A 19,855-nucleotide genomic window follows, 5' to 3' on the forward strand; every position below is an offset into this window, starting at 1 on the left:
TTGAACAGTAGAAAATTTTACCCTTAAGTCTGTTTTTTTTTTTTTTACAAACATGGTTTATTGAGTTTCTGCCGCAGAAATAACAGCGAATAAGACTTTTTTAGATACCATGGTTATCCTGTGTTCATAGTTGGAAAAAGGGTTGAGTAGTGATTAAACACATTGTATTTGTACATTACAGAAATAATTTATTTAGCAAGAAATCTGGTGTTTGACTCATACGAAACTTGTCCAACGTATAATATCAAGACAAAAAGCGAGAGGAGAATCATCACGAGTATTTCACAAAGTTACATGCACAAAAACTAAAATTTTTAATTCATAACTTCAACGGTACGGTGAATCAGATTTAGATTAAATTATTGTATTGGTCCCCGAGTAATTAAATTGGTTTAGGGTGAGTATATATACTATATTATTACCATGTGTATTACCACTATACTTTGCAGATTTGGCTTAATCTGGAAGAAGGCTTGAAGTTGAAGCTGAGACTTGAACGTTGCCATATCATAAAGTGGAAAACTAAAAGTAAAATCTAAACACAGTACTGTAGCATTGTATGATAGTTATAGTATGCTGCTATAATGCTTTGAATATGCTTCTCTTTCTCTATGTATTTCTGGTTTTGTGTGTTTGTGTGTGGATTCTGGCGTGTTCCTGAAGCTATGCCGTTAAAGCTTGTCTTTGCTTCCTCTTGGCCGTTAGTACCACCATTTACCAAGATCACATTGCTTTAACAAAGACTTTTTCTTTCTCAAAACCACATTTATACATTTTTTCAGCATTTAATACTCTGCTCAACACTCCCTACTGTGGATTCCTCTTCCAGCTTGCTTTCCCTTTCTCCTGGTGTCAAGGTTTTCTCTTCATTTTACTTTTTATTGAGTTCATGTTCTTTCAGCATCGCATTGTTGTTGTTTGTGTGCTCAAAGTGAGTAGAATGTTGATCAAGCAAAGCGAAAGGGCATGAAAACTCTAAGGGTACAACTGGTTTGATTTTATGGTGAATCCAAGGAGAATATTCTTTTAGTGAATAAAGTGCTTCTGAAATTGATTTTAGCCAATTTTGTGGACTTCTGTTATTATATGTAACGATGTTCTTGTCTTGAAAAAATGAGAAATTTTTTTGTGCAGCTTAACTAAGAACTCATTGCACTGCATGTATGTTACAGTTGCCCCTTTTGATCAGTGTGTAATACTTTGAAATCTCAATTGTTAGGGAAACAAGTTGACTACTGAAACCAGGTTACCAGTTCCATTTCAGTCTCTGATCTCAGGCACCTCCATTCAACAAGTAAATTTGATGATGCTACAGTCCTACTTTTCAACAATTCCAATTTTCCTCCTCCTACTTGTGTTTCCTCAAACTAAAGCTGATCTACACTCAGAAAAGCGAGCTCTTCTTGATTTTTCTTCTGCACTTCATCATGGCCCAAGAGTGAATTGGAACTCTAGTACCTCAATCTGCACTTCATGGGTGGGAGTTACATGTAGTCATGATGGGTCCCATGTGCTTTCTGTGAGGCTTCCCGGTGTGGGACTTCGAGGTTCTATCCCACCAAACACACTTGGTAAGCTTAATGGCCTCATTAGTCTCAGCCTTAGGTCCAACACCTTGAAGGGGAACCTTCCAAGTGACCTACTTTCCCTTCCTTCTTTGCGCTTTGTATATCTCCAACACAACAACTTATCAGGTCCTATTCCTGATTCACTGCCACCACGGCTTATCTTTCTTGATCTGTCCTATAACTCTTTCACAGGACAAATTCCAGACTCAATCCAAAACTTGACACATCTAATAGGACTCAACCTCCAAAACAACTCTCTCACAGGATCCATTCCTGATGTTAACCTTCCTAGCCTTAAGAATTTGGATTTGAGCTTCAACTACTTGAATGGTTCTATTCCTTCATGTTTTCAGAAGTTTCCTGGCTCCTCATTTAGAGGGAATATGATGCTATGTGGAGCACCTTTGAAACAATGTTCTTCGGTTTCAACTTCTACCACATTGTCTCCATCGTCAGTCTCTCAAAGACCAAGTGATCCATCAACCAGGAAAATTGGCAAGGGAGCAAAAATAGCAATTATTTTGGGGGTTGTCACATTGCTGTTTCTTCCAGGTCTTATAGTAGTGTTTTGCTGTTTCAAGAAAAAAGTTGGTGAACAAAATGTTGCTCCTACAGAGAAAGGTCAGAAGCTTAAGGAGGACTTTGGTAGTGGTGTGCAAGAGCCTGAGAGAAACAAGCTTGTATTCTTTGAAGGTTGTTCTTATAATTTTGATCTGGAGGACTTGTTAAGAGCTTCAGCTGAAGTGCTTGGGAAGGGAAGTTGCGGAACGACATATAAAGCCATCTTGGAGGATGGAACAACAGTGGTTGTGAAGAGGTTAAAAGAGGTGGCTATGGGGAAAAAAGAATTTGAACAGCAAATGGAGATTGTTCAAAGACTTGATCATCACCCAAATGTGATTCCCCTCCGTGCTTACTACTATTCTAAAGATGAAAAACTAATGGTTTACGACTACTCCACAGCCGGAAGTTTTTCCAAGTTACTGCATGGTAATTACTCTTACTTTGAACTTTTCCCTGATTACAAAAGGTTCTAGGTTGATCTTTCTCATAACTTTTTCATAATATTATGAAACATGGTGACAGGAACCAGGGAAACTGGACGAGCTCCACTAGATTGGGATTCAAGATTGAAGATTGTGGTTGGAGCTGCAAGGGGTGTTTGTCATATTCACTCAGCTAATGGAAGGAAACTTGTCCATGGCAACATAAAATCATCTAATGTGATTCTCACAATAGATCTTCAAGGCTGTATATCAGATTTTGGCCTAACTCCCCTGACAAATTTCTGTGCCTCCTCTAGAAGTCCAGGCTATGGAGCACCTGAAGTTATTGAAACAAGAAAGTCCACTCAAAAATCTGATGTGTACAGCTTTGGTGTTCTCCTTCTTGAGATGCTGACTGGCAAAACACCAGTTCAGTATTCAGGGCATGATGAAGAGATTGATCTTCCAAAGTGGGTCCAATCTGTTGTTAGAGAGGAATGGACTGCTGAAGTGTTTGATCTTGAGTTAATGAGGTATCCAAACATTGAAGATGAACTTGTGCAGATGCTGCAACTGGCAATGGCATGTGTAGCAGTGATGCCTGACTCAAGACCCTCCATGGTGGAAGTTGTTAGAACAATAGAAGAAATTAGAGCTTGCATTTATTAAAACCAGCCATCAGTGTGTGAGGACAGGTTCAAAGGATCCTATGATTTCACTCTATACAACTAAATGGATGCCCATGGCAGCAAACTGCAAGATCAATATACATCCATTGCCAACATGCATAGTCAAAATTCGTTTGAGGCCTTAGCATCAAAAGAAAAATACTTGTATTTTTAAGCATCTTGCCACCTTTTTATCTTTTCATGATTGTTTTTTCTTGGTGTTTAAAACCACACTGAAATAACAGGTCAAAATTCGGTCAATATAAAAACATATCGATTTATTTAGCTTCTGGTGCCTTGCAAGTTTTCCCAATGTGATGTACTCAATAAGTAAATATGTATAAATTTCCTTTTTGGGAAAAAAAAATTACAGAATCGCACCATGCTAGTAATCCAGGAGAATAGTTAGTAACTCGTGAAATCAATTTAGAAATGGGCTATTTTGCAATTTATCCAAAAATAATCATCACAAGGCTCGGGGCAATACATCACTCGCCAAAATGAAAGAATTTATCACGAACATGGGAAGCTGGTCACCAACTATTGCATTCATATTCATGATGCCATCTTTTAAAGGTATCATTTCCAACTGTGAAGGCAATATGAAGAACACACATTTTAAAATTAAACGATATACTTTTCCCCGGTAAAATATTTCCTAGTATCCAAAGAATTGACGTACAAACATTAAAATGGCCCAATTTAGGCCAAACTATATTGGTATTCTGCCTAATGTAAGTAAGGTTATTGTATGTTGAAAGACATGCCAAGAAGGGGGCAATCAAGAATCCAGTATAAGAAGTCAACGAGCGGTGTTTGAAGATGTTTGCTCAACCAAGTCAGCACCACTGACGTACTTAGCAACAAATGATATCAAGCGAAATGGAGCTCCAATAAGGGGAGCATCTGTGATTGGTACATCATTTTCCACATTACTGTCATCATCATGGGAATCTGAATCTTGTACTTCGTTATCATCCAACGGAATTTGCACAATCTCTCCGGTATCATCAGATACCAAAGACGAGTTCGACATTACCCTGACAACACGCTTGGCATCAATTGATTTACCACTATCCTTCACTGATGTATCTTCTTCAGACGAGTTAAACTCTGGAGCTGATCCAGATGCAGTCTCAGTAGATTCAGGTACAGGAATGTTAAGACCAACAGGTTTAGTGAATTCATTGATCCCACCAGGCTCCGTAACTCCAGAATGTTCAACTTTCGCACTTCGTTGTTCCAGCTGAACACATAACTCGGTCACCTGAGGATAAAAATGGATTAAGCATGCATAACGCTATCTATACAAACTATAACCTGACTGATCTAAATCTACGAAAACTAAATTATCAAATCATTTACTAGGTCATTACTCATCAATCTGTGATAACCAAAAAAGTCACAGAACCTGGCATATTACCTTCTCAACAAGTTCCGCATTTTCTGACATCAATTTCTCCACCAACGTAAAGGTGGCATCAATTTGAGACTTCAAGTCCTCATTTTCCGAAGCAAGATTCTACCCACCATAAAGTGAAAAATTATAATAGGCAACATAAGAAGGCAAGCACTGGCACTGAAGAATCTTCTTTCTTATTACTACTTCACACATTTGACAGCCTCATTTATGGAAATTAAGATATGACAACATAAAATGCAATATCAACAGCCATGGACTGCTACAATGCGGCATCACATTATAAGATCATTGTCTAGAGCCAAATAAATACCAATTATCCTTTCCTTCTTTCAAAAGTAAATATCAACAAAACTAATTTTCCTAAGAATGAATATGTATTGTGGATTTTAACCATGTAGGGTAACAAAGGAAAACCTGTTGAGATGTGTCCCGTGAATGGGAAGAAGAGTTGTTGTTCTCAAGATTCTGGACTATTGACTGAAGACTTGACACTTTTTCCCTCAATTGCTGGTTTTCTAGCAAAAGATTACTGCTAGACTCCTCCAACTCTGCCACCTGCCCAACTTTGATTTTAATTTCCATATCAGAATTAACAGAGGTTTGTTATGAAATGGACATAACCAGATAACATGTGAGTTAGGATCCAATTGCAAGGTATGAAACTTGAGTGCCACATTAAAAGCATGGGATTGTAGTGTGGTGTTTATAAGGCTTTGGGTTCTCCAAGTATAATAGTTAGCTTTTGTAGTTTAGTTCTCTAAAGGTTCTATCAATTCGTATCAAAACTTTCAACCTGTCCATCAGGTAAAAACGGGAGGCACAGCTGGTGAGACCAGCCATGCTTTCCCATAACACGAGTAACCAGACTTCCAAGCATGGTCAGATGTTAGAATCTAATTGCAACATATGGAACTCCAGTCCCACACCGGAAGTATGTCAGGAATTCTAGTCAAGTGGTTTGTAAGCCCTTGGACTCTCTAACTACAATGTCAAGCTTTTTGAGGTGTGGTTCTCTGAAGTTCTTATCAATGAGAAGAGGGTTATTCATCAAATCAATGTTTAAAACTAATGGCAGTAAAAGGGAAGAATACTTAAATTAATGGAACAGCGTGTGTATCAGAAGGTAATCTCAAACATTGCCAAAAGAACATAAGCCTAAATGGAGGCATCTTAAAAGAATTAGATAATGGATCAGAATTCAGTCCAGAAAAAAAGCCAGAAACATGTAAAGAAAAAAAAAAAGAGTGAAAACAGCAAAAAATTCGATGGTCAGAATGTCTAAGCAAGAAAAGTTAAGGAAATAATTATACAGGTAATTTTATCAACACAGACTTGTTCTTTAGCAAATAAAACTACTCCAACCAATTTTTTGTATAAGCTTCAATAGCATTCACTATAAACCATTAAGAGGATACAAACTTGCAAAATAACATTCCATGGCATGGTTCATGAAATAAATTGCCATATATTATAGCAATAGCCAGATTGAAAAGACAGAACTTTCAGAAAACAGGTTACTCTTCAATGGCATTCACTATTAACCAGCAATAGGATACAAACTTGCAAGATAACATTACTTGGCATAGTACATGAAAAAAATTGTCATATATTACTGCAATTTGCAATAGCTAGGTTGACGAGACACTGAACTTCCAAAAGACATGTCACTCTTATAGCCTTAAAGATGTCAGGAAAACAACATGCACTTGACTGATGAGTGAGACAAATATTGCTGTCCAAGTAAACATTAAAGAACTTGATAAAGTTTATTTTCTTAATTTCACATATACAGCTAAACACTTGGATAGATTGCAACAAGTGTTTTCGATGAATCATAAGGCTCACTTTAAATGGTTGCAAAGTACTATAAATTATTCCAAAACTGAACTCTACAAGACAATGTTTCACACGAATTACAAGTTCATAACTCCTAAAAGATAATGACAAGGAAATTACAGATAATGATATAAAAAACTAATAATCTATAAAACTTTCCTAGGTTTTCGAGAAAAATATAGTTGTATAAACATGAGTTACATACCTGCGCTTTTAGCATGGCAATGTCTCCATTCAAGTTTGTAGTTTCTTCAGTTGAGTTCTGTAAATAAAAAACATGATATTCCTCTGATAAGGGACAGATTTAGAACTAAAAATCTTATCATGACTAAAAATTGTAGCTTGCAATCGGATGGATAAGCTCATGATATTCTAAGAGGCTCATGTGATGGACGAGTTCATGAGGCAGTGCAGTGGTGTGCATTAGAGCCACAAAGGGTATCAAATGGGGGGAAAGGCTAGCCTGGTGGAGTCTAGAATGGGATGCAGAGATACCTGAACTCCTCAACACCCTTTTATACGTTGTTTTCTCTTTTGTTTTGCTCCCAAGGTATACAGTTCTTTTCCAGCCAAGGGTCGCCTCTTATACTACCACTAAACTCCTCTTGATCATCTCATATTTGAAAACAACCATTTATGTCTTTAAGGTTCAATCAATCAATATTTGTTATTTTCCAATCAAATCTCTAATTATCATCAACAAAAAGGTGTCTTAAACCTATACAATTAAACTAGACACTATAAGAGAGTATTGGACACCAAAATGAATTAGAGGGGATTTCATTTTAATAATGGACTAGAAATTTCTTTTAATTTATTTTTTAAAGAACTTCTATATTATTATGTGCTATGTTTGTTTATTTTTGGTGTCAAAAATAGAAACTAACAATAGTTAATATACTATGTGAAATTTAAGGTCACTAATTAAGGGGAAATAATATATAAAAGAACAGAGTCATTAGACAAGTTAAAGTTATTACCGCCTTCTCAGCAAAAGAACTGAACTCATTCTCCAGCACATATATCTTTTGTTCTAGACTCTCCTGTGGAACAATGCATATTGGATTTAAATACCAATAAAAGATATCAAACTATAACACAGCACGAGAGAAGAGAGGGGAAGGGGAATTAGCAAATGCTAAAAACAGTGAATGTCATAATAACAAATTCAGTGAAGCAAATCTTACTCCTTTCAAGCTCAAAACTGCCTTTTCATTCAGCAACTGATTTATTTTATCTTCCAACGTAGCCTGCATATGATGTACTTTTAAATATTAAATATCTTGGTAAATCATTTGCTCCTATATATTTTAAAAGGGAAAAACGTATTAGGTACCCCTTGTTGAAGTAAGGAATTATTTTCACTCTGCAACTGTGCTACTCTTATTTCCAGTCCAACCTGCAAATAATCAAGTTAAATATAAGCATACAGATAATACCTAAGATCCATTCATACATTCATCCAATTGTTCAACTAAAATTCAGTTATGTATTTTTTTTTATTAAAACTAAAATGTTTACCCAGTCAAAAGACAGTGTTAATAGCTAATCCACAACATGAGATAGTTAAGTTTGTCAATTAAGCAAGCAACATATATGTAAAAAAAAATGAAATAATAGACAAGTTATTACCTCTTTCTCTCTAGAAGAACTCAAATCATTCTCTAGAAGATTTATTTTTTGCTCTAAACTCCCCTGTTGAATGATGTACATACTTAGAATGTCAGCCCAACTTTTATTAACATAAATCACTAAATAAGGAATGGTTAAATATGTAATCAACAAAAGATGATGAAGAAATTCTTATACATTCCAGGTTCAAAATTACCTTTTCATCCAGCAACTGTTTAGTTTTTTCCACCAATTCAACCTACATATGATATCAAATTAAACACATGCGTTAAATTTATCAAAATCAATGATCCTTAATCTTTTAAAAGGGAAAAAATAATCACTCACCTCTTTTTGAACTAAGGAATTATTCTCAATTTGCAATTGTCCAATTCTAATTTCCAGACTAGTCTGCAGATAATTCAATAAAATATAACAGTTAACAATTAAAATTAGATAAGAATAACAAGGTTCCTATAACAAAAAAATCCATCCACACATTCATCAAACTACATTACTTGTTCATGTGTATGCAGTTCATTGTCAGTCCGGAGATTGTTGATGATCTCTTCCAAGGCAACCTGTAAAAGATAGGCAAAACAAATGGTAGAGATGAAAAATCTACAGTAAAAGATGTTACGAACAGGTTAATCATTCTTCTTGAATGCCAGTCCAGAAAGAAAATATATAGTTGAAATATAAGCAGTTAATAGATATCCCTCAGATAATTGATAAAGCTTGCAGTATATATATTATCATTTTCTTCTTTGAATTTTCTAATTGTCTCCTTTGATGTGGCCTGTAGAAAGATAAGTTATATGCATTCATACTAAACAATATTTGTGATCTAAGTGATTAAATAACTAATATGAATCTGAGACGAAGTTTATAGTAAAATTACCGCTTTCTGAACTTGCAATTTATTTTCTTCTTTCAATTTTCTTATTGTCTCCAGTGCTAGGGCCTGTTTTAAGATTTGCTAAACGTGTAATGAGAAAAATGCTGCATAAACATTAAATTAGACATATCATATAGAATTTAAAATCTTTCATGTCACCTCCTTCTGAATGTGAATGTCATTCTCTCCTTTCAAATTTCTAATTGTATCTTCTGATGTGACCTGTAGAAAAATGTACTCGACATAAAAACAACGAAACATAAGAGCTCAAACAAATCAAGATATTTCCAACAAAAATATTACCTCTTTCTGAACATGCATATCATTCTTTTCTTCCAATTTTCTGATAGTCTCTTCTGATGCAATCTGTGGACAGATAGCCCATATTAGTTAAAAGAAAATTGAATGATAAAACATAAGGAAAAATGTCATTCAGATAAAATTTAAGCTCTTATTACTTTATTCCGCATATGCATGTCATTTGGTTCTGTTAGTTTTCCTATTGCCTCTTCCATTATAGACTTACAAATAGTGGGATATATACATATACATAATGAGACAATTGCTAAAACAAAGAACAGGTTCTTGGATATAATATTACCTCCTTCTGAATGTGCATATCTTTTTCCGCCTTTAATTTCCTGATTGTCTCTTTTGATAAGGTCTGTGGGGTGATAAACCATACATATTATAAAAAAATTGAAACATAATAAATCAAATAACAAACACTTCTCAGATGAAATATTACCTCATTCTGAATTAACATATCATTTTCTTCTTTTAATTTCTTGATCGTCTCTTCTGATGTGGTCTACGGAGTGATAGGATTTGCAAGGTATAAAAACATTGAAATACTTGCTTTAAAACAAAGTGCAGAAATTACTTGAAAAAAATGAAAGTGTATGGCACGGCACATAAGTTAGCTTTTAGCTAATTTGACTAACTTCAAAGTTTGTTAGACCAAAATAGGTTTGTCATTTTTGTTACCAAAATAGATATCTCAATAGCTAAAAAATTTTTAACAATGGCATGTCATGTAACTGCAGAGGTTATAAGCTCCTAGCCTTTTTTTGTGTGTGCAATTACAGCAACAAGGTTTGAACCAACGTCCTCATGCAAACTACACCACCACTAAGCTCATAGCTATCATCACTTTTATCCTCACTATTTTATTATAATTCCTCTTTTAGTCCTGTTTATACTTGACAAGTGGTAATTTCACTTAGTTTAGCAAACCACTGGTTTCCATAACCGCTCAACTCAAACAAATTTGATAGTATATCAGAAAAGGACAATAAGAAGCCTATACCATTTTTTGGTAAACTGTTCAGAAACAATGAGAAATTAAAACTAAATTATCAGAGTTCCAATGAAAAAGGGTAACTAATAACATTATCGAGGAGAAATATCCAAAATACAGCACTTCAGTCGTTAGCATAAACCTTGAAACATAAGTGAAAATCTACATTGGTTGAAGACAAACTTACACATTCTTTACCGTTTGGCAGATGACCATTCAAACCCATACCAATATTCTGCGCATCTGCATACTCCAATGTAGGAATATTCTCATCCTTTCCACTTTTCACTAGATTCTGATCAGTATTGGGGGCTTCAACAACCCCATTCCGAACTTCATTCACACTTTGCTCATTGGTGACTCCCGAAAGACGAGCATGCTCATCCTTACCCTTATTTACCATATTCTCATTCCCAATTGATGTCTCTCCAACCCCATTCGAGTTTTTCTCATTAGCAGTCTCTGAAAGAATAGAATGCTCATCTTTTCCATTACTCTCCAGATTGTGATCCCTATTGGCAATTTCTCCTACCCCATTCTCCGAATTCTTACTTTGTTTGTTCCTCTTCTTCTTGTTCTTCTTCTTCCTCTTGTCATCCTCCATCCACCCAGCTCCAATTCTCTATTCCAACTTCTAAACGGCACTGCTCACACACAAAAAGAAAAAAGAAAAAGAACTTTCAGGTTGACAATTTAAACCTGACACTACAGAACACCAACCCAATGTATAGTCAACTCACACCCCAAAATGCAATCCTATGCCAACTTCAGGATCCAAGACCCAGATTCACATCAAATCACAATTCACATAATGCGACTCAGAACACACAGACATACATGCATGAATCTTACAATTATCAGTTACAAACGCTACGCCTCTTGGAATCTTAAATCTTGAATCAAAAAAAAAAAAAGCAAAAATTTGACAATAAAATTAAAAGAAATTGACATCAAATTGAAAGCATTGATAAAAATACTCACAGGTAGAATCCGGAAAAAGGCAATGAATGGAATGAAAAAGTTATGTTAGCGTTATACGTGAAATTAAGGTTGTGCGAAATGAATCTGGGAATGCAAAGTAAAGGGGGTTGCGTTCAGTGAGTAAGAAAGAAGCAATTGAAGGGTAGGGCGTGTGTTGTTCTGCTGTGTGGTGCCATGTCCGTGCTCGTCTTTAGCATTGATTTGATTTGATGCCACTTTTCGTACCAGAAATCCAACGGCTTCTACTCCCTCTTTGTAGTGTTCTTTGTGGACTTGTCTCCACTTGATTTATTTTCCTATTTAACGTTTTATTTATGTCCAAACTCAGTTTTGTTGTTTTCATCTTCTCGAGAAAATCAAATAATTATTGTGAAGCTTACGGGTTAATTTACATTTGTCCCTTTCCAAAAGTAACAAATTATATTTTTTTATACTCAAATGAGATTTGTGTATTATCTTTGTCATGGCTATATTTATAACTATTATTATACATCTAAATATTTATTAAATAACTTTTCTTAAAACGCTAACATATAAAAAGAATATAATATTGCTAAGACATTAATTTTAAAAATATATAAAAAATGGCGTTAATATAGTAAGAGTTTAATTTTAAGAATATAATAGTAAAAAAAATTAAAAGTGTTTAATAATTTAAAATAACGGTAAATGTAAAAATGAAGATTAAAATGTATTATATCTTTATTTATCTTTATACCCAATCTAAGAAGTTGAATGTTCTCCTCCGTCAATGTACTAATCTATTTGTTACATTTAATTATTATTGTTGTTGTTATTATAATATTTGTCTCATGCTAATTACAGTTTTGATAATTTTTTAACAAATTAGAAATAACGGTAGAGTTACTATTTTTTTAATAGTTTTACTTTCTTGAAAAATATATATTAAAGAGTGCTTGATTTAAAAATAAAATAAGACTAAAAATATTAATGTTTCATTGAAAATGTTAATGAGTTTGAAATTTAAAAAAAAAAATTATTTAAGAGGAGAAATAATTTTCTAACTCTTTTATGTAGTCTTCATTATTGCAAGTTGATTTACTTTCTTCTACTCGGTTCCACGTAAAAATGGGTTGACTTGTAATCTAGTTTATATTCAAGAAGTAGGTAGATAGGTTAGATTCAATTACTTTTCTAACACCTTTGTGTAGTTGTTATTGTAAGTTTAGTTAACTTCTTCTAATTTGATTACATATTAAAATCACTTGATGTAATCTGGTTCGTATTCAACGACTAAAAATGGGTTAGATGAAATTCAATTGTTTAATTTTAGATTGAAAGTATTAATTCCACCTAACTCTAATTAATTAGGGGTTCGATTAAATTTCTACAAATATTAAAAATTGGACCAGAAATAATTATAAAGGTTATATTGAGTCAAACTATAGAAGTTGGACATTTTCTTCCTACACTTTTTAACGTTATGATTTCTTTAGTCATTCTTGAGAAGCCTATGGTGACATTAGAAAATGCTTTGATTGAAATAAAAGGAAGAAGAAATTGTAATATTTAAAAAAAAAATGTTTGATTATTCTTTGGGTCTTAATTTTGGTTGTTCTGTTTTTTTTTCTTTCAACATTTTTTTCAATTAAGTTTGATTTTGTGTTAGATCGATTCAATTTAGGTTTTTTTTTTCTAGATATGTATGACGATAAATTAATGTTGACATTGTCTTTATAAATGTTATGTATTATTTCGTAATTTTTTTTTTAATTTTTTATGTGATAGGGTCAATGTTGTACTTATGGAATTGTTAATGCAACATATGATTATCAAATTCGCAAGTTGATTCATAAAATTGTATGAGGAGTTTGGTTCCTTACATGGGTTGATTAGTTCGTAAAATCATTTTTAGTAAGATCGGAGTAGACTCGCTTAGACTCAATTTACTCGAAGTAGACTCGTGAGGGAGATCAAGTCACCGAGTCCATATTGGGCACAAAAACGATAAGAAAAATTGTCGTTACAATCTATCCTTTGGAAAACCAAATCAAAATTCCAACTCAAAGATTCAAAATAAAAACTAAAAACCCCTAATTGACAACCTCAAATGTGAACATGACCTTTATATTTACGTTTCGTCTTCGTCTTCATCACGTTGTGCCTCGACCTCGCATCACCTGGTTGTCACTATGCCTCGCCGTTTGCTTGGGGTCGCATCCCATCATCTCGTTTTCCTTCCATTCTTCTTTTGTTTTATCGAGTAAGGTTTCAAATTGGGTTTAAGTTAATAACTTTTTTATCACTTTAAGCATTAATATTTTGTTTATGAACTTGTTTATTTTAATATTATATAATTGATATCATTAATATTTATTTATTTGTTAAATTTTGATACAATAGAAAATAAGTAGAGATAAAAACACTAATTTAATTCGGGTTTCAAAGAAAAAAAGGAAAAACAAATCAAGTGGATACAATGACAAATTTTAAGAAGAGGGTCATGATCCATAAAAAAAAATAGGCTTGATCTTTCATAAGGAAATGGTCTTGTCCAAAAAGGAAGAAATAAATCATTAATCAATCCTACGAGGATGGTCCTCTTATGAGACAACTTTTTTTTTATTTGAAATTTTAGTTATGAAAAAAAATGAACTAGATCAATCCCGATGAGGGGGTCTATATTCAAAGATATGACAATCATTATTGAGTAGAAGACCTCAATTTGAAAACATTATCGTTTTGAATTTTTGATTTTCTTAAAACGGATTAGACCAATCTTGAGAAGTGAGTTATGATTCAAAGGATTCAGCGACTATTACCAAGTAAATGATCCCAATCGAAAAATATTTCTTTCTTAAAAACGGATACGACCACTCTTAAGAAAAGGGTCTTGATCCAAAAGATTTGGTAGCTATTATCAAGTAGAAGATCATGATAAAAAAAAGTTTTATTTTCTTATAAAAATGGATTAGACCAATCTAGAGGGTGCCAATCCAAAAACTTCCCTTTGAGAATCACAAGCTTAATTTTTATGTAGGTAAACATATTTTTGAGTTGATTTTCAATGCTATTCATGAAGTATGATGATATGATGGAGGAATGCATTGATGCATAAATGGAATCTATGTAAAACCCATATTTTTCACTTTCCTCTTTTTCCTTCCTATTTTTGTTTTTTGTTTTTTTACCTCTTTCCCTTTTTTCCCTTTTCTTTTATTTAATTACTCATGTTCTAATCAATTGTAAACATAATCATCAAATTCAATACATATTCGAAGCATGTTCCCTTTTTTTATTGCCTCTCGGTTCAAAACATGTTCCTTCTTCTTCATCTTCAACAATACCACCATCAGCCGCATTGCCTTCTTCTTATTCCCTTACCTTTTCCTTCACTACCTCTTCTTCCCTTATATATTCCTCCCCTACCTCTTATTTTTCCGTCTCTTCACTCACCACTTCATCCAATCCCCTAATACAGTTAATTATTTTTGCCTGACTAGGCATATGTTGAAGATACATATCAACATCTTCTTCATTAAGCTTTGTGTAGTTAGCTAGGTTAGTTGATTCCCTATCATCACTCAATAGTCTAAGATTATTGTATAGGTTTTCTTTTGAACCATACCACCAAAGTTTAACATTACCACCATATTTGAAATCTTTAGCCTAACCCAATGCTCTTAAGTACGATCAAGATTAATTCCTTTAACTAGATGTACTTCCTCACCAACATATTTCATCCCCTTCTTTTTTGAATTTACCATCTCATGAAAAACCACATTGAACCCAATTTCAAACCCTACATTGTAAATCAACATTGAATTAAAACAAACCAATGGTAACCCTAAACACACTTAACAAACAAGCCGACATTGCAAAAAACAAAAATTACAAATTAACCTCACTTTCAAAATTATAAATTCGTTCCTATATTTAAACGCGTTCTTTGTTTTCGAAAATCCTCTTCACCACTTTTGTTAAATTTTCAATTGAAAAATCCTTTTCGTCAAAAGTGTATTTTTTTTGGTCAAATTTTCATCCACACTTTCAATTAATTTCCACAAAACGCATTTCGTTCTCAAAATTGCCCTAATTTCCACCACTATTTTTCAATTCATAAGAAAAAACGTCTCATTGTTTATTTTTCACGTGACAAGTGTAATATAATAGTAATCATGTCTTAAAACGAAATGTGATGTAAAAAAAAACATTAACGTCTAGACGATAAAGTCTAATAAATTTTAAAATGAAAGAAACCTAAATAAATTAAACTCTTAAAGAAAGAGTAAAACTAAAATTACTTAATAATTCAGAGACAATAAACACAGTTAAATAAATATATAAAACAAATCTAATTCATTATTTCAAATCAACTTTTTTTCTTTTTAATATGTAAATATTGAGCAACATATTTTTTAAAATATTTTTTATTAACTACAGAAAAAGTGAGAAATTATTCATTTTTGCATACTCTCTTTCCATCCCTACGTATTCTTGAACTTGGAATGCAACTTTGCTTGAGTCAAAACATCTCACTATAAAAGTCACCTCTGCCTCTGCTAGTCTATGGTGTAGTTGCTAGTTTTGAATGAAACCCCACAATATATATCTTTCAAAGAAACATTATGATAATTCTGGATTTTTCTACGTTATTAGTATTCATGAAAAGGGTTATGTTATGTTGAAAACATGGGACAAAGGGTGGAATAAAGAAAAAGGAAATGGACATAGATGTCATTTGGTGTGAGTATATATCCATCTAAAAAGGGCCATTTTGTGGGTATTGGCGTGTGAGAGAGAGAAGGGTTTCAGAGAGAGAGAGAGAGAGAGAGGGTTTGGGATTGGGAAGGCGAGGGATTGACGCTGCGTCTCTTCCTCTTCCATTTTGATCTGTCCCTCATTCCTGATCATCCAACCACCTCAGCCTCACACCAACACCATGTCTCTCTCTCTCTTTTCTCTATCTATTTCCCTCTTCACTTTTTTACTCACATTTCTAGGGTTTCTTTCTCACCCCTCTTTCTCTTTCAGATCTGAACGTGTATCGTCCCACCCATGGCTTCCAAGCGCATCCTCAAGGAGCTCAAGGACTTGCAGAAAGACCCACCAACTTCTTGCAGCGCTGGTATCTCTTTTTCTTCTTCATTTCACACCCCCACCACCATATATTTGTCTCCTCTAACTGTGCTGTAAAAAAAGTGGTTTTTTTTTTTTCTGGGTTTGTGTTTGTTCAGGGGTTGAATGATTTTTTTTTTATGTAAAGCTAAAAAAATTGTTGTTTCTGCCGCTTTTTGTAAACCTTGAGCGCGTGGACTGTTACTAACCATGGTAGAGTAAAGTAAAATTATGTAAATAAAGAATAGGATAAATCATGAACATGCATCGGTTTTAAATTAAGGCTGTGGTAGCGTTCCTTTTCATTGCAGGAAATTGCGCACTAATTGATGTTGCAACCAAAATTGCAGTTGAAGAGTGTTTTCTGAAACTGTGTTATGTTTTTGAGTTTCAAGTTTTTTTCTAGTATTTGCAAATGCAAGTGTTTATTTTTCAGGTCCAGTAGCTGAGGACATGTTCCATTGGCAAGCAACAATTATGGGTCCTGCGGATAGTCCTTATGCTGGAGGTGTATTCCTAGTCACTATCCATTTTCCTCCGGATTATCCTTTCAAGCCCCCTAAGGTAATGTGTGAAGTCTGCATGTGGGTTTTTAGGGGCTTTGTTTTTTAACTGTGTTCTAAATTTCTCACATTTTGGCCTGGCCAGGTTGCATTTAGGACCAAGGTCTTTCACCCGAACATCAATAGTAATGGTAGCATTTGTCTTGATATCCTGAAAGAGCAGTGGAGTCCCGCACTCACTATCTCCAAGGTTCAGTATGCTTTTCTTTAGTTTCAAAATATGTGGGTATATGGATATTTGAATTGCATGGCTCAAATCGAGTTTTGAGGGAAAATTACGAAGAGGCAACCACTGAATAATATTTGCAGTTTTGTACAGAGTCACTACAATTTACTTCTTTGTTTTCATTAATTAAACTACTCTCAAATTAGATTGGATCAACATTGATAAGTTTTTTATGTATTACTGACTGTCATGTATGGCTATGGTGTGCTTGGTAACTTTTATATGACTTTAAAATTATACATGTATGACTTCTCATTAAAATATAATGTAAAATCTTTACTCTGATGGGGCGTGATAGTCAAACACTGTTGTGAACTAGGTCATAGTTATCTGTACTGTACAAATTGTGTTATGATTCATATGATACAATTCTCACTGCTGCCTACTGAGTCATTTAGCATTTCTCATGTTTGTGCATTCTGAATTACAAGAATCGTGATTTGCTACAGAAACACATATTTCTTGTGAAACTGGGTTTTCTCCAAAACTGGGTTGAGTTGTGTGTAACCAATGTGTGTAGATTTACCCCCATTGAGATCCAGTGTGGCCCATTTGCTGGTTTTCATGTTTCTGCATCTTCGCTCACTCTTCTTTCCCTTTTTCATGTTCTACAGTTTCTTTTGCATTTACAATTTCTTTTCTTTCCTCTCTTACACTTTTTTGGGCCCTTGTTGTCTCCTGACTATGTCTGATGCTGGTCCTATCTCCCAAAAATTTTAGTGGTGGTTGGTTACTACTATTGTGATTGTTATTGTCTGTGTATGAGCAGCCACTTTATTTTAGGGCTTTGTCTGTTATTATATGTATATTTGTTTTGAAGCTTATACGTCTCTCTATTACATCTCTCTATTAAAGCTATTATACTTTAAAATGCTCACACACACACACACACACACACATATATATATATATATATATATATATATATATATATATATATATATATATATGGATCGGTCCCAATTCAAGTACTGTGAACTTATTATGTTACTAATTACTTCACATTTTCATATGTTACTGTTTCCTCACTCTTCATGTTTATAACCTCTTTACCATACTTCTCTTTCTGCAACCTTTCTCTGTGAACACTGGGTGTACTCTGCATATCATACGATAACTGGCATGGCTTCCAAAGTTTCACTATATTTTTATTCAGTCCTTCATTCCTTGAATTGTCCATTTTAAATTAGCTTGATTTCAAATCTGTGATGAGCTTTACTCTGTTGGGATACTAGTCTTGATCCACCACCACTGCCACTTTTTATGGGATTTCATAGATCATTGCCATGGGTAGTTTCTGGCAAAAAAATTAAGAATAAAGGGCCAAGGACTGAGTAGTGTTTTATAGGTTCATGAAGAGAGTTTTTTGAATTATTCGTAGTTTTCTAACAAGCATTGGAGGAGAGGTTTCTCTTAATTTACTCCTTGAAAAATTCTTCTCTATGCTTTTCTCCATTTTTAGTTGTATTCTAATTCATAATCAATAGTTGATAATCTCCCATTCTACTCGTTGTAATTGTAACTTTGTACCGTCCATGGGTAGATTGATTTTTAGTTGTGGCTGGTTATTTAGCATTCTGGCAACATAATTAGGGAGTGTTTTTTTTTTATCATCTTAAATTCTATGTGATAAAATATGGCCACTATAGCGTGGTGTTTATAGTTTTCAACCCTATCAAGAAGGGACGCTTTTTGTATAATTGATTACTAGGAATGTTATATAATCATTTGTTGCATGTGAATCTGATTAGTGATGTTGAGAGGAATGTAAGGTATGATGGGTTTTGTAATTATTATGTTTTGGTTGTGACCCCCAGGTACTGCTTTCTATATGCTCATTGCTGACTGATCCAAATCCTGATGACCCACTTGTTCCGGAAATTGCTCATATGTACAAAACTGACCGGGCCAAGTATGAGGCCACTGCTCGCAGCTGGACCCAGAAGTATGCCATGGGCTGATTTGTGTTTAGATATTGTATATTGAAGAATGGCTGGCATCTATCAATACTTTTGTGGGTTTGCTTTTCTCTTCCTGTTTTCCGGGGTGAGATTATGTTTCTGTTATGAGGGATAGGGAAGGGCGGTGTCTTAATTTGATAAAAAAAAATAACTATGATGTTTTATCATGATGCAAACGCATGAACAGGATGTTATTTGTGTCATGGTTGTGTTGTAACTTTCTCTATCCAGTAATGTAGAAATAGTGATATGTGGCACAAGTTTCTGTTTATGTTCTCAACACCGTTTTCAACTAAACATGTTTTTGAAAGTCATCGAATTTTTTCTTCAAACTAAGATTAATTCGATGGCACTATCTGCAAATATTAAGATTATGTTAGATACTCTCCAATAGGCACTACTTAGGACTGTCGAAGCTTAGGTTGTGGTGGTAGAAGCATTAGCTTAATATAGACATAGAAAATCCCTTAAAAATGATTGTGTTTCCTGTCAAAAAGAAAAGTTCTTTAATATAATAATTTACACATTACATGGCCATCACCATTATTAATAATAATAATAATAATAATAGAAAGAGCATTGGATTTATTCCCCATGTGAGCGATGATTGTATTTAGAGATTTGGTTTGCGTGGTTATTAAGGTCCGAGTTTGGTTTGACAGAAATTGGTGCTTTTGTTATTTAGCTTTGCAGAACTGTCTGTGTTGTACGTCAAATTATTACACTCCACACAACAAAAAAGAGTAGTTTGTGAT

At 33.9% G+C, this 19,855-nt stretch overlaps 3 protein-coding genes across 4 annotated transcripts; 2 read left to right on the plus strand and 1 right to left on the minus strand.

Moving 5' to 3' along the window:
• The first annotated feature begins 449 nt into the window (after positions 1–449).
• Positions 450–3,507, plus strand: LOC114184216 (probable inactive receptor kinase At5g58300). Of its 2 annotated transcripts, none has more exons than XM_028071497.1 (3): positions 450–528; positions 1,220–2,558; positions 2,655–3,507. In XM_028071497.1, the coding sequence occupies exons 2-3, from the start codon at positions 1,304–1,306 to the stop codon at positions 3,221–3,223; spliced, it is 1,824 nt and encodes a 607-aa protein (XP_027927298.1). In that variant the 5' UTR covers positions 450–528; positions 1,220–1,303; the 3' UTR covers positions 3,224–3,507. The 2 variants fall into 2 exon arrangements, with proteins under 2 accessions (XP_027927298.1, XP_027927296.1); XM_028071495.1 differs by lacking the exon at positions 450–528 and adding an exon at positions 541–857.
• A 199-nt stretch (positions 3,508–3,706) lies between these two features.
• Positions 3,707–11,516, minus strand: LOC114184953 (WEB family protein At4g27595, chloroplastic). Its single transcript, XM_028072377.1, has 18 exons — positions 11,272–11,516; positions 10,478–10,934; positions 9,739–9,801; positions 9,592–9,654; positions 9,294–9,356; positions 9,150–9,212; positions 8,994–9,056; positions 8,611–8,673; positions 8,441–8,503; positions 8,310–8,351; positions 8,114–8,176; positions 7,818–7,880; positions 7,669–7,731; positions 7,462–7,524; positions 6,687–6,743; positions 5,060–5,200; positions 4,646–4,744; positions 3,707–4,489 (listed from the first exon to the last, which is right to left on the minus strand). The coding sequence occupies exons 2-18, from the start codon at positions 10,892–10,894 to the stop codon at positions 4,025–4,027; spliced, it is 1,914 nt and encodes a 637-aa protein (XP_027928178.1). The 5' UTR covers positions 10,895–10,934; positions 11,272–11,516; the 3' UTR covers positions 3,707–4,024.
• Positions 11,517–15,988: 4,472 nt separating this feature from the next.
• On the plus strand, positions 15,989–19,380 carry LOC114184105 (ubiquitin-conjugating enzyme E2 28). The gene is made up of 5 exons (XM_028071348.1): positions 15,989–16,176; positions 16,267–16,360; positions 16,787–16,914; positions 16,999–17,103; positions 18,957–19,380. The coding sequence occupies exons 2-5, from the start codon at positions 16,291–16,293 to the stop codon at positions 19,098–19,100; spliced, it is 447 nt and encodes a 148-aa protein (XP_027927149.1). The 5' UTR covers positions 15,989–16,176; positions 16,267–16,290; the 3' UTR covers positions 19,101–19,380.
• Positions 19,381–19,855: the final 475 nt, after the last annotated feature.

Source organism: Vigna unguiculata, chromosome 5 (assembly GCF_004118075.2).
Source record: "Vigna unguiculata cultivar IT97K-499-35 chromosome 5, ASM411807v1, whole genome shotgun sequence".
Taxonomy (NCBI): domain Eukaryota; kingdom Viridiplantae; phylum Streptophyta; class Magnoliopsida; order Fabales; family Fabaceae; genus Vigna; species Vigna unguiculata.